This window comes from Tenrec ecaudatus, chromosome 9, assembly GCF_050624435.1.
Source record: "Tenrec ecaudatus isolate mTenEca1 chromosome 9, mTenEca1.hap1, whole genome shotgun sequence".
In the NCBI taxonomy this organism is placed as follows: domain Eukaryota; kingdom Metazoa; phylum Chordata; class Mammalia; order Afrosoricida; family Tenrecidae; genus Tenrec; species Tenrec ecaudatus.
The window spans coordinates 113,758,641-113,784,290 of record NC_134538.1 but is presented as its reverse complement, the minus strand read 5'-3'; the positions used below and the strand labels follow the sequence as shown (position 1 = coordinate 113,784,290).

At 37.0% G+C, this 25,650-nt stretch overlaps 1 protein-coding gene across 2 annotated transcripts in view; it reads right to left on the bottom strand.

The window, feature by feature from the left end:
- SEMA3D (semaphorin 3D) overlaps positions 1–25,650 on the bottom strand; it is a 241,232-nt gene that overhangs the window by 149,590 nt on the left and 65,992 nt on the right. The window contains exons 1-2 of one of the 2 annotated variants that reach the window (XM_075558470.1): positions 15,460–15,482; positions 6,089–6,275 (exon numbers count right to left, since the gene is read on the bottom strand). In XM_075558470.1, the coding sequence (XP_075414585.1) occupies positions 6,089–6,275; positions 15,460–15,468 (196 nt within the window). In that variant the 5' untranslated portion in view covers positions 15,469–15,482. Of the gene's footprint in view, positions 1–6,088; positions 6,276–15,459; positions 15,483–25,650 lie in introns of those variants that run through there. The other variant, XM_075558471.1, reaches the window with a different exon arrangement.

Below are 25,650 nucleotides of genomic sequence, written 5' to 3'. Positions count from 1 at the left end.
ATATGAAGAAGTATTTTAGGATTCTTATATATGAGGAAGAGATGACAAAAGTCTGTACTGCACAGAGTGAGGCTGAAGATGAAACGAGGTAACACAGGCTCAGACCACTACTTAACTCATAATGAATCCTCAGTGTATATTAAAAACTAGTAAAGATCGTTGGCAAATATGAAGTTTTGCATTGTGCAACCAGTAAAACACTTGTGTGACAGTCACTCTACTACCAAACAAAGGTAGAGTTATCATTTGTTTTTCCTTTATGTTGATTATTTCTTAATTTTCTGTAAATACATGAGGGGTACCCCCTAAAAATCAGATTTTTTCCAAAAGCTATGTATTTAACTTTTTTTTCAAAATAAACTTATCACCTTCAAAGTACTCTCCATTACACTTCATACATCTGTCATTCTTAGAAACATTTTAGGGCATTCTTAGAAACATTTTTAGGGCATTCTTAGAAACATTTTTCAAACTCCTCTCTGGATATCTGACATCCCTCATTTATTTCTTTACCTCTTCTCTGTCATCCAATCGCTGTCGTTTCCTGTCCCTTTACAGTTGCAAAAATGCAAAGCAGTTGCATGGAGCAAGGTCAGGTGAATAAGGTGTATGGGGACAAGAGAGGCATGATGGTTTTTTTGCCAAAAACTGGCGCACTGAGATGGCTGCGTGGGTAGGGGCATTGTCGTGGTGGCAAAACCAGTCCCCCTCTGCCACAAATCAGGCCTTTTTGGTCACCACTGTTATATAATCTTTTCAGACCCTCTAACTAGAAAACTTGTGAATAGTCTGATCTGGTGAAACAAACGCCAAATCCACTAGCCCCCTCACATCCAAAAAGAAAAGAGCATCGTTTCTTTTGGTGTACTCCCTTAGATAGATAGATAGATAGATAGATAGATAGATAGATAGATAGATAGATAGATAGATACACACGCATACATGTATACATACATACACATGTATATATATACATATATAAATTAGCTGAAATTTTGCAAAGTATCTCAGGTTTACATCCAATAATCCCTTTGTATTTTGTTTCATATCTTTGATTACCCCCCCATAATGTTATCTTTCAAGAATTATTTGGATTTTAGTATGTTTCCTATTGTTTTTTAAGGTAAATTATATAATGGCAGATAGGCATAATTATATGTGTAGTTTGATAAGTTGTGACAAATCTACACTTGGGGAAGGGGACATCTCCATGATTCCAAATGTTTCTTCTGAAGCCCCCTTCCTGTTACCTTCCCCATTCCCCACTCCTACAAAGGCTACAACTGTTCCAGTGTCCCTTGTTTAATCATAGATGAGTCTTGTCCATTTCTAAACTTCATATTAATCATTCAATTTTTCATATGATTATATAATTTTACACTGTATGCCAGCAATACTTTCAGACCAAGCTAATACCATCTGTTTCCCTATATTTGACATTATTAGTGTTTTTATTTATTTCAATGGATAAAGATATTTCACTGTGATATTAATTTGTAATTACCAGATGACTAATTATGTCCATCATTCTTCCATTTGTTTGTTGGCCATTTGTATGTTTTCTTTTGAGAGTGTTTGTTAAAGTTTCTTGTCCATTTATAAATGTGGCTGTTTATTTTTATTATTTATTTATGAGAGCATTACACATCTATTATTGATTATTCTTTGAAATATGTTTTATGAGTGTTTTATGGCTTTCCTATTCCTTTTAGTAATAATGTCTTTTGAGGAACAACTTAAAATGTTTTGCTCAAATGCAATTTAATAATTTTTAAGTCCTGATTTTTTTTCACTATATTCCGCATGAGACATCTTTGTTTACATCCAGGTTAGAAAGATATTCGCCCAACATTTCTTCTAGAAGCTTTTCCAGATCTATAAACCATTCAGAATAATGTGTGTGTGTGTGTGTGTGTGTGTGTGTGCGTGTGGTGTGGGAGAGGGGCTGCAGTTCTTTTTTTTCTGTTCAAGCTTCATTTTCTTTCTCACCTCATGTACCTGCACACATTTACTATCACTCAAAAGACTGAATTCAAGCTAGCTGTGGCTATTTCACAATGGGTCTCACTACATAGAATACAGCCTATATGCTTTTCAGCAATAATGCAAGCTGGAAATAATGCCTCATGACTTTGGAAGACAGTTCTGAGAGGGTAACAGACCTTCGACTTTGCTTGCTGGAACACCTGCAGTTGGGCTGAACTGGTTTCCAGAAGCCCCAACTTCTTTTCCCAGGTGGAGAGATCCCTTAGAGAGGTCCTGAGCCTACATGAGAGCAGTCAGCCAGCCAGCCGTGCTCAGGAGCTCTTTGTTCCAGATCCAGCCAACATCTGGCTACACGTACAGGACAGAGCACAAGCCAGAAGCATCCAGGTAAGCTCTTCTGAATTCTGGACTCACCAAAACTCTGAGAATAACTCAATGGTGGCTGTCTTTTTAAGGTGCCAAGTGTTAAGGTGGTTCACTGTATAGCAACAGAAAGTTCCACAATGTTGATCCCAGGAGTAGAGCATTGCCAAAACTGACTCTGAAGAGCCTCTCTGTAAACAGTTGTGCTTCTCAGAACCCTGTGGGCATGGTTTCCCATAGTTACAAAGAACAACCAGGAAGAGATGAGCTCATCTCAAATAACTTGGTAGGCATGTCTTTGATCTAACAGAGTGGATTGTGTAGCAACACAGAAGAAATCTATAAAGGTTTTGAAGATTGAATAATCATTTTTTTCTATACAGTCTCATTGATTTTTTTCTCTGCTGTCTCTATTTGCTGAATCCAATCAGTTACATTGCCATTTCAGATATGATATTTTCCAATCTAGAATTTTCATTTAGCTTATTTTCTTTTAAATAGTTGTAGATATCTAGGATAGATGATTTAAAGTACTTGCCTGTTAACGAAAACATCAAAGTAATTTCAAGAATGGCTTCCATTAACTATAAATCTATTTTTACATTTTCACATTTTCCTATTTTCTTGAATGTCTGGTAGGTTTTGGTTGGACACGGTGGATGCTACATAACAGAGAATCTTGTTACTGTTTTGTTTTTCTTTCTAAGGGTTGCTCCTTGTTAATTTCCTGGTAAATCATCCTTGATCCGTTTGAGGCTTATGGTCAAGTTTATTGGCATTGTCACTCGAGTGTCCTTTAGAGATAGACTTTATGATGACAGCGTGACCTTCTTGGTGTCGACTGCGTGCCCAAAGTCTTCAGAGTGGTCTTTCCATTCTGGTCTTTCAGCACTTGGACCTTCAGTAGCTATACTCAGTTCACAAATCTACTGTTTTTACCAAGTCTAGTAGCCTTGTCTGGTGGTTTCTCACTCTTAGGTATCACGTTCCTGCTATCTGATGTCTAACATCTGAAAATCGTTTTGTGCGGCTTGAAAGCTGTTTATGGCAGACAGAAGCCTGTCCACTGTGCAACCAAAAGTCAAACCAAATAGACCTCTGTCAGGTGGACTCCCACCCATACTGACTTAGCTAGCCTTTGGCTACCAGTTCAAGAAACGTAGCCACTACCAGGGCTCCACAATGAACTCAAAAGAACCAGGTACTCGGCAATAAAAAGAGACATCTTCCAAAGATACAGGCTAGATTCTTTTGTGCCATTTACTGCTAATTCTGAGCCTAATCAGCTCACCAGTGTATCTCAGGAAGCCTGCAGACCCTTCTAGTCCCATTTCCTCGAACAGCATCCTCCCAAGAAGGAGATTCACGCATGCTGGTTGCTCAAATATTAACCAGATTTTAACTGGCTAGCGCTTTCAGATTAACAAAAGACTTCTTACGGGCTCTCAGAATTATCTGGTGTTTTTAAAGCATGATTTTGAAAACACCAACCAGTCGGAGTTTTGTTTTTTTATTTTTTCTTCTGTGAGTCCCTGGATTTTCTGTACCGAATCTCAGTGCAAATTTCCTGCTATTGAATCCCCATGAAGTGTTTCCAGATCTCGATCATACTATTCCGCCAATGAAACTGCTTTGACCGATCACAAAGATCTACCAATAACCCTCCCAGGTGAACAGACAACAGAAAAGTGGGTGAAGGGGCACATAGGTCAGTGTAAGACATGAAAAAAATGATAAATTATCAAGGTTCATGAAGGAGGGATGGAGTAGGGAGTTGGGAATGAGGAGCTGATACCAAGGGCTCAAGTAGAAAGAAAATGTTTTGAAAATGATGATGGCAACATATGTATAAATGTTCTTGACACAGTAGTATATATGGGTTGGGATAAGACCTATATGAGCCACCAATAAAATGATTTAAAAAAACCTCTTTGCTTTATATTGAACAGTAATTCATTTTTTAATTTGACAATCCAGAAAATAGCACTGAAGTTTGACAAGCAATGAAATTGACCCCTGTCCAAATATCTGACATTCAACTTTCAAATAGCTTAACCATAGTATCAGCTAAAAAATACAAGTCTCATTAATCATTTATTTAACATATTATGACACCACATAAAAATTACAACTGCACTTCCTTTATTTTCACTTATGAAAATGAATCCACAATAGGCTCAAAGTCATTTCCCCCCAGTTTCTTCTTTCTACACTCAGCAGAGGATGATCACAGAGCCTGCACTGACCCACGGCGGCTCTCAGATACCAAGGTATTTATTTAAACTTGCTGAATGATCTCTCCCAGCTGGTGATGGAAACAGGCATGGTTAAGGGAAATGGCTCATTGGTGCCTTCTCTCAGTGGCACGCAGGGCACATGCCATTCCTGCCCCACCTTAGATATGCCTCTGCTGCCAGAAATTCTAGTCCAGTTACTGTCGTTACTTTAACCAGAGTAGACACCATGGCTCGGCTTCTTTATTTGCAATCTGTACCTTCCCATATGTGTTAATGTTCACGAAAACAAGAAAAGTCTGGAGATGATGAGAATTGAATCAACACAAGATTGAGAGCGATTATGTCCTAACACTAGTTTTCCATTTTTGTTTAGATAAAACATTGAACAATTATATTCTACAACCAGATCAATGTTCCTAGATAAAATATTATTCTTGATTACAAATAGATATACTTATAAAAATACTTTACACATATAACAATACATAAATTGAAGAATAATACACACTGTCTTATATCTTTACAACGTGTGATATAAATTCCAAAGGAATGCCAGTGTATAAAAGCATGTATGAGCTTAGTGTGCTAATTTCACTTACTTAGATTTGGCATCAAATTTCGTTTTTATTATTGACACCTAATTTGTGCTGAAATATATTGTCTTAAAGATCAAAGAACAGCAAACCTGCCAGCATAATTTTTACCTGCCAAGTTCAGAATAAAGGAGTCTGATTCTCCCTACATTCCTTTTATTGGATAAGGTATTAGCGAAGTCAAGGGTATATCATAGACAAGAAGAACAAAAAGCAGAATCACTTTGAGCATAAAGCTTGGCAAAAAAACAAACACACACTCTATGAGATGTGAATTGCGTTTACTAAATACAAGGGACTTCAAACAGTTCATGAACACATGGAAATTAATAGATAATGGAATTTTTCCAAGAATTATTTGAAGTTTCCCATCGTTTTTTAACTCTTTACTTTAAGCCTTCGCTTGCTTTTTTTCTGCCTGTAATACGGCATATATTTGCTTGAGAGACCTTAGAGTTACCTTTGTATGTGAAAAATTCCCTGAAGAGACTTTACTATGATTACAGAAATCCTCTCCATCTGGAGATAAATTAGTAGCAGTCGTGGGAGATTGCTGAACAGTTTCCTAACTTTGGGGCTTATTGATTTAAATATGAAACCTATTACAATGTTTACACCGAATGCCCTAATTATGTTAGTCACTAGTTAATCATTAGAAATACCGAAATGAGATGTATGTATATGAGAAAACTGAGGTGAAAAGTATCGCTAGACAGTTTTGGTACTGATTTTCCAATAATAAATCATGGGATTTTTATGTTCTATTAACCAATGTTGTGTTTCTATTGCCCATTACCAACAATTTAAACATTTCACTGAAATCAACATGCATTTCTAAATAAAATATATCAATCGATAATAAAAGACATTTAGAAATCTTGACAACCTGAGAAATAGTTCCATATTTACCTTTGTAAGTTAGCTTGAGTCTTGGAATATTTTGGTTAGAAGCTTCAATAACTGGAAGAAACAGTAGTGCCGTACTCAACATCAGCAAAGCATGAAAGAGGTGGAAATCCTGGCTTCTGGAGTTTAGCTGATTTTCTTGTTTGGCATTCATGATGAAAATAATGTTCTCTTTCAGGGTCAATTTAATCTGAAAAATGAGAAAGTAACTATTCACCTAAGGGTTTATAAATTTTCCCAAGTTTTCCGAATTGCAATATTCAAAACATATGTAAACTTTAGAAATTAATTTATTTTCCTCTTGTTTTGCTCTTATGAAATTATTGAATGCAAAATACCTGAGAAATGAGTAAAAAATGAAACCAAACAAAAATACCTTGGGACTGGATTCACTCAGATGTATATACAAGTGCACCAATAAGAATTAAGTTATTAAGATTAATCAGCATTGATTTTGTAATTAAAACTGTTCATTTAAGAAAAATTACCAAGTCTTTCTAGAGCACATCAGAATGAAGCATTTGTGTGTGATAGACTGGTTAGAGTCTACTCTTTCTCCACATCACCACCAGGACAAGATCCTCCAACAAAACCGTCAAAAGTTGATCTTCTGAGAAAGTTCTCTCGTTTCTGACTTAATAGACAATTAACAAGATAAAACTCAAAGTCAACTGGATTAATGGAATATGATTTATACAGATTCACCAATGTTGAGAGGTAAGATGTAGACCAATGCACATCTTACTGCAACTATACTGAGCACACTAATTTGTCACAGAGAACCTTCTTTGGTTGCCTTGATTAGGCCTGGATTACAATTCACATATTTTAAAACTAAACTTAATATTAATTAAAATACTATTTAGTGAGCTCTTATCCTCATCAATGCATGTCAAGTGCAGCCACCACCCTCTTGTCAATGGATGCTTCTACATTAGTCTGGTTCTGAAAAGTTTTCAGTGGAGCTCCCAAAGCAAGATATGTTTGGAACTTCTAATGATCTATTTTGGAAAAACAGCCAGAACCAATGGGTCACAATGGTTCTATCCCACAGTGAGTGGGGTTACCTGCCACAGTGGTTGAAGACAGCTATTAGCAACAGCAATATGTATCAGATACTTTCTCTATGCTTTATACAGATCAAATCATTACATTCTAATGACATCTATTAAAAACCATACAAGAACAAAAACAGTTCACTGCCATTGAGTTGATTCTGACTCACAGCAACTCTAGAGCATAAAGTAAAACTGTTCCCCTGGGTTTCCGAGACTGTAACGCTTTATGGGAGTAGAAAGTCTCATCTTTTTTCCATGAAGTGACTGAGGGTTTGGAACTGCTGACCTTGAGGTTAGCCGCCCAAGAGTAACCCACTACAACAGGGCTTTCGTAATATTATCTGTGAGGGTAAGTAATTATTTATCCTCATGTCCCTGATGAGGATACTAAGGAATTACATATTTCACCCTAGGTCACACGGATAGCAAAGGTTAGAGCAAATCATATTTGCCCTGGACGCTAACTAGCGTTTACCTTCTTACTGATCATAAGCTGAGACACAGATTTGAGATTCACTCCTGAGGCTTAATGGTTATAGTTAGAACATTTAAGCCTTTGAATATTATTCACAGGGGTCTCCTGATGGAGACGTGAGCTTTCCTTTCTTCTCTACTAGGTTACTATCTTCCTAGCAGCACCACATAGGAAAAACAAAACAAAAGACTTTGGGATGTTGACCTCTAGGGAGGTCTATGAGGGATGGCTGATAGGACACAAATGATTAAAGTAATTGCTAAACCAGATCTGTCCATATGCAATTATGAAGGGTAACTCAAAGGAATGTTTTATGGGACATCAGGCACATTAGAACAGTTTTATGGAAGACAAAGAGAAGGCATTTCCCAAATAACAACCATAATATATAATTGCTCAATAATTCCCGAGGGTGGGAGGGAGAAAAAGAGGAGCTGAATCCAAGGGCTCTATTAAAAAGAAAATGCTTGGAAAACGTTGATGGCAACATATGTACAAGTGTGCTGAATACAATTAAAGGATGGATTGTCATAAGATTTGTAAGAGCACCCATAAAATGATTAATAAAAACAATTCAGAGAAAGCAAAGCAGATATCCTGCTGGACTTGGTTAAATGGTTAATGTGAAGAAATGAGAAATATAGCACACCAAATAGGAACTTGACCTAACTCTTAAATGTATCGCATTTATTCTAGTACCTGGTATATAGTGATTCCAAGAATGCCCTGTCAATATTGCCTTTTTAATACCATCACAGCCGATGTGCTGATTCCACCCACCTTTACCAGTGCTTCCCTGTTCCTTTCACCGTCTGCGGCACCCAACACGGATCCGCATCATACGCATACTCCTCCCAAACGAGGCGAATGGAATGATTAGTACACTAAATTAAATATTTGGCTTGGTTTTGAACTCCTGTGCATATGAAACACCGCTCTTTTTCTCGATGCATAACAATACATAGAATGTGGATGTCTGTCCATGTACACGGGCAAAAGAGAGGGAACCGACCATATGTGCATTTTATTAGCAACAATGACCTCAGTACAGGACATTTCCCGAGAATTAATGACCAGTTGGAGTTAATGGTCCTTGGCTGTGTATTGAGTTATCTACCCCTCCAACTGGTCATTAATCGCAAAGACAAGCCCTGTGCCGCTAACACCGTAACTTAAGAAGATTGATGTGTGGGGTTTCAAAGAACAGTAGTCATACTGTTGCTTGTAACCCAACTCATTAATATTGTTAAATAAGTTAAAAATCAAAGCATACTTTCTTTGCTGCTCTGACATTCTGATAAGTGCCTGCACGTGCTGGACCATACGCTAAGGGTTGGGGGAGGAACCAAACAAAACACAAATCCTGTAGCTGCTGGATCTTTTTTCACTTCAAATATTTTTCAACTATAAAACAATCACTCTCTACAATCTGCTACTCCTGAATATTTGTTTTTCCTTCCAACAATCCTTTAAAAAGCTAAGCATTTAATTAAGATAATTTATGGGTTGAATGGCTTGTCGATAACTTCTCCAGAATCTATTGGCGTCTTGGTATCTTTTAGAGTGTGTGTGTGTGTGTGTGTGTGTGTCTTGTGCACGTGCATGCACACATGTGTATGTCTTACATCTGGGATGAATTATGAAGAAAAGTAGGTGTGATTTAACCCAAAGTGGGTGGATTTAGTGAATTGCATAGGTTATACTGCATGCTACTGTCTGTAACAAGTCTGACCTGGAGCCAATTAACCGGATGTAATCCATTCCAGATGTTCACTGGGACAAATAGCACTCTTGGGGATCTTCAGGTGTGGGGCCAATAGGGAGCGTTCTGATTATGAGAGGTTTTTACACACTGTTCCACCAAACTAGAGATCCAAATGCATGATCGAACATTCAAGAAGGTACTCTGCCATTTTCCCAAGGGCTGGAAAGAGTCCAGAAGATAATGGATGGCTGGCAACTTTTCAGATTAAATCAAGAGATATAATTGTATCAGTGAATTTCATTGATTTTTCTGAATAATTTATTATGTTCCTAAAGCATAAAAGGATTATTTCTAATTAGGATATAAATAATATTTGTGCATGGGACAAATAATTAAAATACACAATATTTTCAAACATATGAGAGTGGAATACTTAAATTAGGAATCTTTCTCAGGTGTGTATGCGCGCGTGTGTGTGCATGTGTGTGAATGTGGGAGTGTGTGTGTGTGTGTGTGTGTGTGCTTCTATCTCTCATTTGTGATATAGGTGGGAGAAAGGGAGGAAAACTGATTTGTAAATTTCTAAGGTGCTGTTTGTCGTGCTCTATAATTGCTTGAAAAAGACTCGACAGTTCAGCAGGTTATAATTGGGCTGCTGATATCAAGATCAGTAATTTGAAACCATCAGTCACTCTCCAGAAAAAAAGGGGCAGTCGTTCTACTCCATCTTCTAAGGCAGTGATTCTCAGCCTTCCTAATACCTCCGCTGCCCTTTCATACAGTTCCTCATGGTGTGGTGACCTTCCCCCCAAGCATGAAACTATTTTTGCGGCTACTTCATCACTGTAATTTTGCTGCTGTTATGAATTGGGCGACCCCTGTGAAAGGGTCATTTGATCCCCAAAGGTGTCGCGACCCACAGGCTGAGTCAGCACTGACAGCATGGGAGTGAGTTTGGGTTTTTGTTTACTCTTATATTCACTTGAGTATTCTTTACCCAAATCAAGAGACATAAGAGCTATGAATCTACCCAAATTAAAAGGAATACCTATATAAACTAAAAATGCTCAAATTGCAGTACTATTTTTACCTACTGCTTGAATAGATGATTTATTTGCATAACGTGTAAATCTGATCAAGTCTGGTAATATTACCTATGGGCACAGTGAGTATACATGAATCCAGAGAGTCAAAGAGACAATATAGGCAAACAAATACGTAGATTTGTGTTTTTAAATAATACGTGAAAATAAATTAAAATGTATTGCTACAAAAATCAGAGAAATATTTCATAAACAAAATATTAAAATATGGAACTCTTGTTTTTTGTCTTATCCTCCATCTACATGTATGTGCTACAGACCCTCGGTTTCCATCTCTAACCCTCCCCTCTAGATTTGACTGTGCCTTCTCTTTGAAGGAAACCTCAAAGACTGGAGGGCGGGGTGGAGAGGAGCTGATACCAAGGGCCCAATAGCAAGGGAAAGCCTAGAAAAGAATGATGTCAACATATGTACAAATTTGCGGGTACAATTGATGTACCGCTGTTGTAGGAGTTGTAAGAGTTTATCAGAATTGACCTTGTTATCAGCCTAATGGTTGCACAGACATTTTAAATCATGCTTATTTGGAATTACAGCGCATAATAGTTTTGTCTTATTTTCATATACTGGTGCTTCAAAAAGTTTGGGAAAAACCGATTAACTTCAGAGTGCCCCCTTGTACATTATATTGATCAACAGTACTGAGATCAAAGCAGAGTGGATGTGGTATGTAAGCTGCTCAGGATAAAGCTGAGACTGAATTGAACTTAAATTGATTGTATCTCATTCGTTACAACAAATCTTGCATATAAATTCCAATGTACATAATATCCAAGTACTCGAGGTCACTGCACACTGTACAATTAGTGTTACAGTGCACAGTACAAATGCCTGTGAGTAGAATTCAAAGGGCAGCACATTTTGTTTGAAAGACCTTTCACACATTTGTAAATTTTATTAAAAGACTTTATTGTCTTTAGGTATAATCAATTCCCTGTGTATTGGTATATTCCCACAGAATCTGGAAGACCATCCAATTTTTCAGAGATAATTTAGAAAAGATGTGCATTTTCTAAAATGCGAATCTACTGCCTATCATACCTAACGATAACCTGCGATGTTTCGCCACACTCCAAACTAGGTATTTACATCATTAATAATCGGTCATAGAGCTGACCTATTTGTCAGTAAAGACAAATTACAGTCATTGCATTTTAATTTTATAGCGGTTGAAATGCTAACTCTGTATTACAAAATACACTGAAGATATTTTTTTCCTCAAAGCTCTACTGTCACATGCTACTGGAGTTACATTTCGTGCAGCAATGTACTTAGAGCCAGATGCAGTCCTTTAGGAGCTTACCACCAATGATTTCAGCTCTGCACAGAATAACGGAGCAGGGAGATTTCAGAATATATATGTGTCATTTGGATTTAATATTGTGAGTGGCATTTTTTTCTGAACACAGCAGCAAAAGCAAAATAATGCTTAAGTGATAGAGAAGTCTCCCAAAGATACCAAGAGGCTCCCAAGGTTCAAAGTTCTCAAGTAAAGCTCTACTGTAATTTCTTTTAGTGTAAATTGATGAAAATGAGGGTACTGATGCAATTACCAATGAATGTAAAAGACAACAGCCTTCAGATTTTGCCTACACACAAAGAAAACACAAGTGCTCACAACAAGGCCAATAAACAATATCATGAAAGATAGAGAAAAAATATGAAGTTGCTGACAATATCATTCCATTTGGACCAACAGTCAATGTGTATGGAAGCAACAATCAATCAATCAGATAACATATTTGCATTGGGGCAATCTGCTCCAAAAGATCTCATAAAGTTTGAAAAGCAAAGAGGTCACCTTGATGACTACATGGCCCCTGATCTAAGTCGTGGTCTCTGAAGTTACCGCATCCACGTGAAATGGTGGACAAGGAAGGAAAGACTTGAGGACGACCACATGACGCATTTCAACTGTGGTATTGGCCAAGAATTTCAAATCTATTATGAACTTCCAGAACAAAGAATTTGTCATTCTTGGAAGATACAAGCAGAATACTTCTTAAGACTCAAGAACGGCAAGGCTTCAGCCACCTTACTTTTGATGTGTCCTCCCAAAAGACCAGTTCTATAAAAGTACACACTGCTTTGTAACGTACAAAAACCACAAGCAGAACCCTCAATGAGATGGGCTGATGGAATAGTCAAAACCACAGACTCACAAATATCAACAATCATGAAGCTGCACAGTGCGGGGCCAGGTTTCTTAATGTTATATATGAGATCACTTGACCTTGTCATATGTTTATTATTGAGATGTTCCTTTCTCTAATTTATGTCACTTGTTATTTTTTTAATGAATGTTCTTATTACCCAAATTAAGTGATGTTTTGATATATTTCCAACAACATTACACTCTTTCCCTTGGAACACAAACAGTGTATTAAATCAAATAGTACGTGTCCTGAAAAATTTTCTCAGTCTTCACAATATTTATCTAATATTTCCCTTAATTTGGAAAATAAATGGATTAGAATCTTAAGAAATTGTTTTAATAATAAAATGTTATGGATTATTCTATATAATATATAAAAAGCTAATATAGTATAGTATCTCCATGACCTCTCTATCAATAAGCAGAATTAACTATTTACTGGGAAACATGCTTCTCAAAGCAACATGATGCTTTTCAATATATCTTAAAATATTGTTATGATGCTTGCTTCAAATGTACTTATATTATGTTGGAATCACAGCAGAGGTGTGAGTTTTTTTAAAATATCATAGCCTGCATAAGAGTGGCAAACAAGTACAAATGTGAGGATTAATTTTAGTTCCAGAATTGACTGGAAAATCTATTCTTTTTAAAAATAATTGACACAGGTATGTTATGTTTTATAATTACAAATATTTGCTGAAAATATTAGTTATGTTAAGGGAGAGGCAGTTGATGAATTTTAGTTACTGTGTATTATGAACCAGATATTCCATTAACAATTCTCAAAAGCAATACTGAGAATATTGAGAAATTATAAATTCCCCCAAATTAAATATAAAGTAACCTACTTATACTAGCCACTTATACATAGAAACTAGAATTTAGATAAATTGCTACATGTGTCAAAATTTTATAATATGTTTGCACACTATTTAATAAAGCCATCTTGAGGATGTAAGTATTGGAGATAAATAATTACATATGTATTGAATTATATTTATTTGCCAGAAAAGATATAGAGCAATTCCTCAGAATCTCTTTAATCCCAAACATTTTTAATAAGCAGACCAAGACATCTCAGCAAAGTCCACCAGCAACTCCATACTTAAAAGCAAATTTTTTAATTTTAAAAATAGCATGTAGTAGAAAAACATGACCTGTGTTACACTTCATATCTTTCTGCACTTTCCATAAATGCATGTACTTTGATATCAGGGCACTTATAAAATAAGTGAAACCTATGTAGCCTTATTTTTTTCCTCGGGACAAGAAGATGTGCAAAGCACATTAACACTGCTTCTTTGTTCATTATTTAATGAAACACCTTAGGGAAATAAAACTTTCTCACCGCTAAAGCATCCCATCAGCATAAGGGAAGGAGCATAAATAACTCACCTCCTAAAGAAAACACTGTCTGAGAACAGAGAGTCACGGCAGCAAAGGGACTTCACTTCACATTCAAAATTCAGGAACCTGATTTTCATATTCTATTTGAATATCATGGTATTTGACTCACTTGGCTATTAATTTACATACTGGATTAAACAACTAATGGCTATCAAAAGAGGCATCTTTTTTCAATAAACAAAATAAACATGCCCAGAACCCTTAATAGTCACTCCCTCTTTGCAGATCTGCTCGTTATATGTCTAGTGATAATCCACAGTTCAAAGAGAGGTATTGAGTTGCCTTCTCTCTTGGGTGAATATTCCAACTAGGCTTGAGTTCTCAGACCCATGCCATTTGATGGGTTTGACAACCACCAAACAGGGTGGGTCTCTTAAAGACAGTCCCTGGATGGAGCTCTAATGAACTCGGCAACGGATAGTTTACTACCTACTACCCAGAACGCAACATTCCCAAGGCCCCAATCCAGCCAATTGCCTACATTTGGCTTGGTGCCCTAAAATAACTGAAAATAATTGAAGAATAAAACCACAAATTTAAAAATAACCCTAACTCGTTACGATTTTCATGTCTAGACGTATGCATGACTGCAATGTTACATCTATTTAAATTCCAGTTCTAAATGTCACCAATTATAACCTTTCTGGGACTTGCCAGAAGTAGAGTTATACTGGAGTTAATTACAAACTCCAGGTCTTCCATTTGCTGGTTATCCTTGGGCAAATTACTCAACCACTCTGTCTCCCTTATCATAGCTGAAATTGCAGGGGATGAGACAATTTAACTCATCTAAGGATTAAAAGAAAATCACAATGTAACATAAAGCGTTGCATCTTGCCCAGATTACAGTGACTGATGAGTATATTATTTTTAAAGGTATTTTATGTAATCTGTCCTAATTGCTTAACACTCCTATTGCATATCAAGGCAAATAATAAGGCTTTCCATAATGGCTTGAAAGCCTGCTTAGAGTGTATAAAGTATAAAAATTATTAGGAATAATGCCACATGGTATGTGGGACTATGAAGATAAAGAAAATCATTGCAGGAGAGTGAGCACGCACACATGTGCACACGCGCGCATGCACGCACACACACAGGCGCACACACGCATGCACGCACATGCACACACATGTACGAACAGAGAGCAAACAGAACACTCCACCTCCATGCTTCAGGGAAGAGAATCAAAGTGATCATTTGAACTTGACTATGAAAGATAAGACAGGAGGAGCTTTAGTGTCTACACTGTGATGCGTTTAAATAAAAACGATCCTGTAATTTACTAAGAAAGAAAATGACTGAATTAGGCGCTTTTAAATGAAATGTTAATTTGAAATAGCATAAATATTGGGAAATATGGGGAATATGTAACTAACATTTTCATCTGCATTCAAATGATTCAAAAGGGGTGAGATGACTATTCTCTTGGTTTCAAAAAAGGAGAAAATCAGGGAATTTAAGTCACCTTGTCCATTTTGTAGAACTCAAGAACCCAGTGTCTTCTGTGGTTTGGTCAAAGTATCAACCACAGGTGTCTTCAGTTCAACAGGCAGGGCCCCCGCTGGTGCGGTGCTGTGCACTGAGCAGCTAACGACAAAGATGTGAAGTTCAAAACCACCAACCACTCTCTGGGGAAAAGACGAGGTGTTCCACTTCTGAGAAAGAGCTGATCTCTGAACCCATAGGGCAGTTCTGCCCTGTCCTCTAGGGTTTCTATGAGTCAGAAGTGATGCCATGGCATGAGTGGGGTTAGATTGGGTAATTCAGAGGGCCAAATCCTCAACAGCCGGAGTGGACAAGATTGAAGTCAAACACAACAATTGTGAGGGTCGCACCAGCCAATGTTGCCGTCTATTGTAGCTGGAGTCAACCTGGGGCAGAACCAGGGCGATGGCACCTCATAATGACATAAGTCAATATCTATTTTGCACTGAAAGTGCCAAAGATTTTTTAAATTGTCTTCTATATTTTTGCATGTATCCTACAGAATTTATTGTATATTTTTTTTCCATTCTTGATCCTTACTTTTATTTTTTAAACTGGTGTAGGATCTTTAATAACTCTTATTAAAGTCCTTAAAATTTCTGTGTCGATTTACAATGCAACTTAGGAAATTTCCAGGCTTGACAATTTACTAGTTCTTGTCCTCCTGTGACATACACACAGAATTACTTTAAATAACTAATTAAAATCATTTTCCTGAATAAAAGATATCACCATGTTTTAAGTCATATTTAAGTATATTTTGTCATATTTAAGTTATATTTTGCCCAAGCACAATTTCAAAAAATAATTTAACTACAATAAAATAAATGTATTACCACATATATTGAAATTCATGCCAGCTTAAGAAAATATGGTTGTTTTAACTTCATTAACAGCATATGATTATATATAAGAACATAACTGAATTTGCATTTAAAAGCTCAAAATAGTTGTTCATTTATTCAGTAGGGTACATTGAAAATAGAGAAGCATTATTTCCTTATGGAAACCATGGTGGAATAAGATATTATTTAGTATTTTATCAGGTTTAGCTACATGAAGAAAAATAATTATTTATTGAAGAAGTTTCAAAATGCTCATGAAGCATTTTCCATTACCTTTTAATTGCATTTTTCCACGAACTACTTGAACTATTTGAATACCCCTCTTATGTATACTCAACTGTAACCTAAATTATTAACTTCCAGCTTAGTTATAAGCTATAGTTATCGATCAACCCCTATAAAGCTTGCTATATAAAAAATCCAGGATGCATACAGGGATTCTTAATAACAAGGGAGCACAAATGTGAGACACAACAAGAGGCTATGTTTATTGCATTGGTTTGTTTAAAATAGTGTCACATATCTGAAAGTGTTTCTTTCATGTTTTATGCATAGAAAAATACACTATATCCTACATACAATGACAAGTATTTAAGTAACTGCCATTAGATTCAGCCATACCTAGCTGCTCTGACTTTAATGCCAACTGGGCTTGCAGACAGATTTAGGAACAGAATTTGTTCGTAATCCAGGAACTTCCTGTATATATGTTTTCCTTCAATCACGTTTTAAGCCATTCCAGATCTGTAAACATGCCAAGAATTATTTATAACAGTTTTCACAATTGCTATATTTATAGCATACCAAAGATTTGAGGTTGTCTCTCCCACAGATCCAAAAAGCTATTGTGCCTCTTGGAAATTCTTAATATATTTCTGGCCCCAAGATGTTGTATTAAAAGCACATATTTAAAAATTCTTTCCACATTCAATAATAATTCAAATACACATTAACATTGACATTAAATATTTTTGTAGTGTAAGCTTCAATGTCTTTAAAATGCATATTTTCATTTAAGTTAATTAACAGCTAGTAAAACTAAAAATAAATGTCAATATTTGTATAATTCCAAACAGCATAATTGTAAAATTCTTAAATATTGTTTTATAAATAATAGGTGTTTTAGACATCCTTTACACCTGCCTTCATCTTAGGATGTGGTGTTTTAAAGTCTGACTCTACAATGCCCTTCTTTCAGAAGCCTGGTTGGCCATCCAGGAGAGCCAATAGGGAACCATGGGGTGAACCTTTTCAAAGAGCTCATAAATAAAGTAGAATTGATTCCTTTTATCTCTAGCTTCTTAAGACACATAAGAAAATGGTTCTTAAAATTAACATTTGTAGTTTAAAAGTAACTTCCATTGCTCAGTCATGAGAAATATACCTGTGTCATGTATGGGCTGGTGTTATCTCAGCCTCCCATCCACCACCACCTTTCCCACATCTGTTCCCATGAAGACATGTAATGAATATTGAATAGGCGATTCAATTTTCCCTTTTAACTTCATTGCCACTTATATCTAATGTCTACCTACTAGTACAGTTTCTGAGCAATATCTAATCCCATTCTTATATACACAGCTCTCTTTGAATAACTGAATTTAAATGGCGAACACAAGCCTTCCTGCTTCTGAAAACACTGCAAGGAAAGAGCTTTGGGATCAGCAGGGGTTCCTGAGGTGAGCACACAGCTACCAATGGCCATTTCCTCATTTTCAGTTTTCATATTTTCTTCTCTCAGTGAAAATACCACTGTCTACTTCTCCCCCAGGATTGAGTGCAAAAATGAGAGCTCTACTATCATCTGAATTTAAAAATAGATAATTCTCTATACTCTCAATAATTAAACCTATTCATTTTTACCATGTGGCATAGCAATGCAGCATTGACACCCACTCCTCAAACACTGGAGCAGCAACTGAAAGAAAACTCCCAGGGGCAGCCCAGACGACTGGTGGGGGAGAACTCAAACCCGTGTTGCCATGGTCTGGGCTGCAATCTCGGTTTCAGGGCTGATCAGCTTTATACCCTGAGAGAATTCCCTTGACTCCCCTACATCCGATTTCCTCATCTGTAACACAGGGCTAACAGTTCTTATCAAATATAATTGTTTGGGGCATAAAAGAAGATAACACATGGAATGCACTCAGCACCATGTCTGGCCCATAGCTAGCTCCCAAGACATGTTAGCTTCAAAGTCTTCCATTTGCACTTGGATTGTGATAGCAACTATTTTTCCAAAAACTTTAAATTAAATAGAAATTTACAAGGAAATCTGGAAATTCCCATGTTGCCTGATCATCCTTGCCAATGTGTTTGTGGAATTGGCCATTATGAGATTAATACAGGCATGTCATGGAGATATTGCAGGGTGGTCCCGGACTGATACAATAAAGCAAATGTCAAACTGAAGCCAGTTACCTGGGTTTATTATTTTCCTACTACCCACAAAAGCTATGTTTACACTACATGCGTGCCGCTGCATCATCGAAACGTCTGAAATTTGTGAGAATAACCAAAATGCTACAGAGAGACACCAAGCCAGCACATGTTATGCTGATAGACTTGTTTGTGCAGGATGGCCGCAAACCCTGTATTTATTTTTTAATGCAATAGCTGTGAATCTCAATAAAACAAAGCACAATGACAATAGGCATGCACGTATTTAGAAACGGGTTTGACTTTGAGCCAACCTAAATTTATCTCCGAAGGTTTGTTTGGATATTATAATAGCCCAAAAAGTTTATAAACATAAAAGGCTTTTATTTTATGTGTAATTGTTGCCTTTCAAAAACAGGAGGTTCGTATAATGCAGTAAAGATCTATCCTTTAAATCTTTGCACAGGATATTTAAGCCACCCCGACCTTTCAGAAGATCACGTGTGTGCCTTCCAGAAGGAGCGTAATTGTCATGGACAGACATGGGCCGCCTCAGTCACCTTGTGACTCTTTCCCAGGGCCCAGGAGACGAGCATGTACGTATTCGTGGCAGAGATGAAAGTGGTGGACAATTTTCTCCTCGTTCTGTCATCAATCCAATTATATGGCATTGTTCACTAGCCTTGATTCCCTTTGGGTGGAGAGGTGCAAACCTTGAGGAGCTTCAAGAGTACCAGAACCTTCAGAGGATTCGGGGACTAAGCTAGCACGACTCACAGAAAGACAGAGGGATGACAGCTGACTTAAGGACATTTTTTTTCGGAATCACAATATATTTGACCCTCCCTCCATAGCATCACATGAAAGCCCTGTATGTAGAGGTGGGAGACGAAGCCGCATGGGACGGGAGGGGGTAATTGGAATCAGGTGGACTTGAGTGTGAATTTAGGTTTAGTCACTTTCTCAACAAAATTGTCTTCAAAATTCAAGAAATTATGACTACTTCATTATTTTACTGAGTTTGAAAAAGAACTTGCTAAATGTTCTCTCTGCCCAGTAGGTGTCAAATCAACAATTGGCACGCTGATGATTAATCTTTGTTTAATGCCCCATTTGCTTGAGTTGGTTTGCTTTCCTAATGAATCCTGTTAATACCTGTGTTCTTTGAAGTGACCAAACATTCATTTAATGAGTTAGAATGTTTTATTAACTTCCACCACTCCCTCTCCCACGGTCTCAATGGAGAAATGTGTAATATTTTTAACATCACCATTCTGTTTCTCCTGTGTTAGTTTCTGTCAGAAATAGAAAGCATAAAACTGAACATAAGCACAATAATTTAAACACATATTTAAGAGCCAGACCATTAAATGTTCACCCTCTCACTTCAACTCCCACATTCTAACAACATTCACATCATGGACCTTGTATTTAATAAACCCATATCCAGATTTAAACAGGGAATTAAAAGGCAGTGTCTAAGTGGTAAAATATGCAGGCAGCTTCCAGAACAAAAGTAGACATATAAAGATTATTTCTATCTTGGGCAAGAAAGAATGTGAACATCAATTTTAGTACTGTGTGTATGTTTTAGAATGTAGAGGACAATAAAGAATTATAGACTCTAAAGCAATGAGGAAAAGATATGCTCTATTAGTGCACTTGACAAAATTAGTTTTTCAACATCTGTTTCAACAAAGCCCATCTACTGTATTAAAACCAAAATCCAGTGGAGGCGATCACAACGCCCGCTGCTATTAGGCGCCCGGAGTCCGTCCCCTCCTACGGTGAATCCACGTACACAGAAAGGAGCACGTCTGGCTGTGTCCCGCACCGCGCTGTCACCGCTGTGAGGTTTCAGCCCATCATGACAGCTAAGACATCAGTCTGTCTTGTTGGGGGTCGTCTTCTTCTTTTTTTAAATGACCCTCTGTGTTACCAAGCATGACGTTTTCCCCCTCAGGGACCTATCTGCTAAAAACATGGCCAAAGTAAGAAGTCTGACCATCTTCATTTCTAAGGAATACTATGGTTGGATTTCTCCCAAGACAGATTTATTTGTTCTATTGGCAGTGCATGGCACTTTCAATATTCTTTGCCAAGACCATCAATCAAAGAAAGACATAAATTCTGCAGCCTTCCGTATTCATTGTTCCAAGTTCCACATGCACATGGGTGATTAAAATTATCCGGGGTTGGGTCTGCCACCCCTTAGCCCTCAAAGGGGAATGTTTGCTCTTCATGACTCTAACAAGGTCTTGTGAAGCAGATTTCCCTGATGTCATATGTCTTTTGATTTCCTGGCTGTGATTTCATAAGTTGGTTGCGAATCAAAGTAAAATGAAATCCTTTCAACCTCCATTTTTTTCTCCACTTACCAATAGGTCTACAGATCCACTTGTGAGGACTCCTGCTGACTTTGTCCTGAGTTTTAATCCACACTGACAGCGGGAGCTCCTGACCGTCACCAGCAAACGCTATAAGCCCTTCTCGCTTTCAACAAACAAGGTCGGCTCATCTGCATATTGTACATGGTTATTAATAAACTTTCCTGTGGTTAATTAACTTTATTAAAAAAACTTTCCTGTGATTCTGATATCCTGTTTTTCTTCACAGAGTTCAGATTCTTGAGCAATTTACTTCGAATATAAATGGAATAAGTATGGTGAAAGGCCACGTCCCTAATGTCTAGCTATCCTGATTTCTAACCAGGCAGTGTTCCCTTGATCTGTTCAGATAGTCTAGCCTAAATGTCATGCAACTATGGTTTTTAAAACTTGCGCTCGGTTCATTTGAATATGGTGTAATATTCATATCTCTATTGTAAATTTATAAATTATTACATTTTAGGAAATGTATTTAAATTTTCTAATGGTATTAAAAGATGTTTTTAAAATCTTGAACAATTAAATTACACAATTTCTTATTTTTTATTTCAAATATTTTGGACAAAGGTAATATTATCTAAGCAAAATAAACCCATTGACACCAAGCCAATTCTGGCGCATAATGAACCTGTGTAGGAATCCCAGACTGTAAATCTTAATAGGCGTAGATAGCCTAAATTTCTCACTCAGAGACGCTTGTGGGTTTGAACTGCCAACTTTGGCTAGTAGGCAATGCTTACCCAACAGAGTGACCAGAACTACTTAACACCATGACCATAGGAAGGCAAATTATGCCATGTTGATACTAAAACTGAAATTTTCATTAATTGGGAAAATAAATGTTATCATCGGCTACTTATAAACTGTTCCTGTTATACAACTTGACATTTTAAAATCTGACATTTGAAAAATGTCTTCCAATTTCTCCAGTAATTCTTCCAAAAAGATGCCAAGGCGCCAGGAGCCCAGTGCAGCACGCTCACATGGAAGAGCACCGCGGTGCGCAAACAGCCATGCTGGATGTCCTGGCTTTCACTCAGAGAGCTAGCTCTTCTCTGGGAATTTAAGTAACCACTAAATCTCTCAGGGTTCTTTTATGTGAATTGAGTACGTTATACTTAATATCTCAACCTAAGTGGGCTATTATGTCATGCTAACAAAAAAGAGATTCATAGACAGTACCCAGCGATTTAACTGTTTCTTTAAAGAGATTTACTTCTTTGTCTTTACTCTCTTGTGGATAAGTGTTATTCACTGTTATCTAGTGAGAAGTTACATAACAAAACATCTGCTTTCAGATGTATTCTGATTCCTCTTTATCAAATAGACAACGTCAGACACACGCAGAAAGAGGAAGGAGGAGCAGCTTGGGGAAGGTGAGACGGTCCTCTCTGTGGACAGCGCAGTTTCCATTAGAGGTGACGCGGCCTTCTGGAGGCGTCCTTTCAGAGGGCAGTTGCATGTGACCATTCGGCTCTGGGTTTCAACCACTGGTATTCTACCTCTAGGCGTCAATCCTGCAAGCTCTTGATATTTCTAGATTTGCTTTCTTGAAATGTTTGCCTTCGTAATGTCATACTTATTTTTATATATCGAAGTCTCTAAATTGGCATCCAACTTTCTTCTTTATTGGCATAAATTCCTTGCTCTCTGTTACTCCAGAGGCCCTGGTGGAACAGCATTTCAGTACTCAGCTGCTAAGGATAAGGGCGGCGATTTGAACCCCAAGTTACTCTGTGGGGAAAGATGGGGCAACTTTGGAAATCCTACAGGATGTGCCCTGCTCAACGCTCCAGAGGGACTGTGGGCCAGAAGTGATTCAAAAGCAGAGACTTTGGACTCTGTTCCTCAGTGCAGACAGTCTGTTCTAGTTGTGATGGTGAATTAATTCATGACATCTAAGTTAAGTTCATTTTCTCCTGCTTGAGCAGGATTCCTGCCCTCTGAGATCTACTCTCATTCAAAGACCATTACTGGATTAATCTCAGATGAAAACACTGGCTGATAGGATGATTACTACACAATTTCTGTACTACATTACTTTCGATCAGTTTTGCCTGGGCATGGTCTAAATGATACATACCTTGCCTTGGTGGAGCTGTGGGTTAGCCATTGGGATAAAGCACTCAACCGCTAACTGAAAGGTCAGCTGTTCAAACCCACCAGCCTCTCCATAGGGGAAAGATGCGATTCTTTGATCCTATAAAAATATACCATCTCAGAAATCCTACATAGGGTCTTGTGACTCAGAGAAAACTATTGCCGTGGGTTAGTTTTTACCTCTTCATAGAGCCTGGAAGATGTTTGATCTCTTATTCTTTTAATTCTGCTTCAACAGAGGAAGCTATTAAATTTCAAGTATATAATAAAACATTAAAAGGATTGTGTAGACACAAAGTTCTATACTTTTCTAAGAGAAATAAATAGTATTTTTCTAATGTAGAAATCACATGAAAATTTATGATAGAGATACTAAAAAATACATGACAATTATTATAAAGATTTATAGAGGTAAACTAATGCTTAAGAATAATTGCATAAATGTGGGTAAAGAAATAGCACCTGCTTCTCAATATATGAATATAATCGAACCATTATTTTTCTCAGTTCCAATACTCTTCCTTTGTAGAAAATGTTGAGCTATCAGTAGAATGATTTTATTTAGAAACAAACCCTAAATAAATAAATCTGCTTTTCCTAAACTTTTCTAAGGGGTTTATAGGTTAGCTTTTAAAAGTCACCCAAATGAACCAAAAGCAAATCACCAAACCTAACCAAATTATAGTTGGGTTTCCATGTACATTCATTAATAAGTATTATGACAAGAGAATCAAAATGAAACCTAGAAATTTGCTTTTGTCATTACATACTAGTTTCCTTGAACAAGATTATAGATTTTTAATTCTATTTTATGTTGAGAATTGGCAGAGACTGTTCACTGGTCCTGATTATCAACACAGGAATAGAAACAGATCTGCCCTCTTAGCAAGGCGTATGGTAGAAACTACATTTCCTATCCTCTCTTGCAGCTAATGAGACAGTCAGTAAATGCTAACCAATTTAAAATGATGCATGTAATGTGTTCAATGCTTCTTTAAACTAAATTGCTTATGACCACTCCTTCCATATCCCTACTCTAACGGGCTGGAACATGGACAAGTGGCTTGAGAGCCACCTGTGCCCCTGCAGCTGAGGGCAACACTCTGTGGGACTAAGGTGCCACAAGGTCAAGGGAGCCCGTGAGTGAAGAACAGAGCTACACACGCACTCTGGGACATCAGCCCATCTTTCCTTGTGTACATCCGAAAAACAAATTTTTATTCCATTTAAGACTTCTCTATTGGGGTTTCTTTGAAAGAAGAAATATGGATGTTCATTTTATTCATAGTAGCTGTATATCAGTTTTTATAGCTATTTTTTCTTAGGATATATTTTATAATACATTATAAACACACTAAAATGTAAATTATTTGCTTGGAGATTACTAGAAAGAAGTTTTGCTCTTGTTTCATATGATAAGCAGATAAGAAATAGTAGATAGCATTCCCTTTAATCTTTGTAAAACTTTAGCTTTCTTGACCAAGCATATTTCAGCACCACTTTATCAATAGCCTTTGTATAACTTTGCATCTCAGAGATGTTATTTCTCTTCTTCTTCCTCCTCCTCCTTTTCATTTTTCTTCTTGCTTTGGAGTTCTTGGACACTTAACAGCAGCTATAGAAATAATGCTAAATAAATAGTACTAAATCACTAGAGAATGGGTGCTAATAAAGATGAGCCCAACGTTTGATGATGACTGTTAACTTTGAACTGTTTACAAGTTAATAATAGAGTTAAATATAAAACATGATTCACTCCATGCTCACATGATGTATATTTTTAATCTGCAAGTATGATGATAAATACATTACAATCCTAGTCAATACAAAGGACACGAGGGAAATTATTTTATGAATCATGCTGGGATAATGCTACTCCTATTCATTTAAAAACTAGGACATAACATCAATAAACAACTCTTTATACCGAAATATCACAACTGTTAAATCATGTTCCAGTGCATGTTCATCTACTTATAGGCACAGCAGAAAGTCAGAATATCGATGCCCCCCAGGCAGTGCCCCGACGATGAGTTAGATCTGTTCACAGTGTGTTTTCCTTCTAATTTGTATGTAAGTCACTGGAGATGCACGTGGTTCTTGTTTACCCTCACAATTGTTTTCTCAGTGACTTAAAAGTTGCGTGTGTGGGAATGAGGGTGACTGCAATGAAACATTTTTTGGAAAAGGTATTAGCTCAGTTGTTTCAAATGGAGGGCATTTATTTAGGTGAGATGTTCCTAACTATGTGACTTACTTTACTGTATATAAAGAACCTGTAGTAAAGTGTACCTTGAAATGTGTAGCACTGACAATTAAAATCCTTGGGAAACTGATAGCAAATGAAGTAACAACAGATTGTACAAAGTGCTACATGCTCAGTTACTAACCAATTGATTGATGATTCAAAACCAGCCACAGGTGCCTCAGAAGAAAGGTCTGGCAATCGATTTCCTAAAT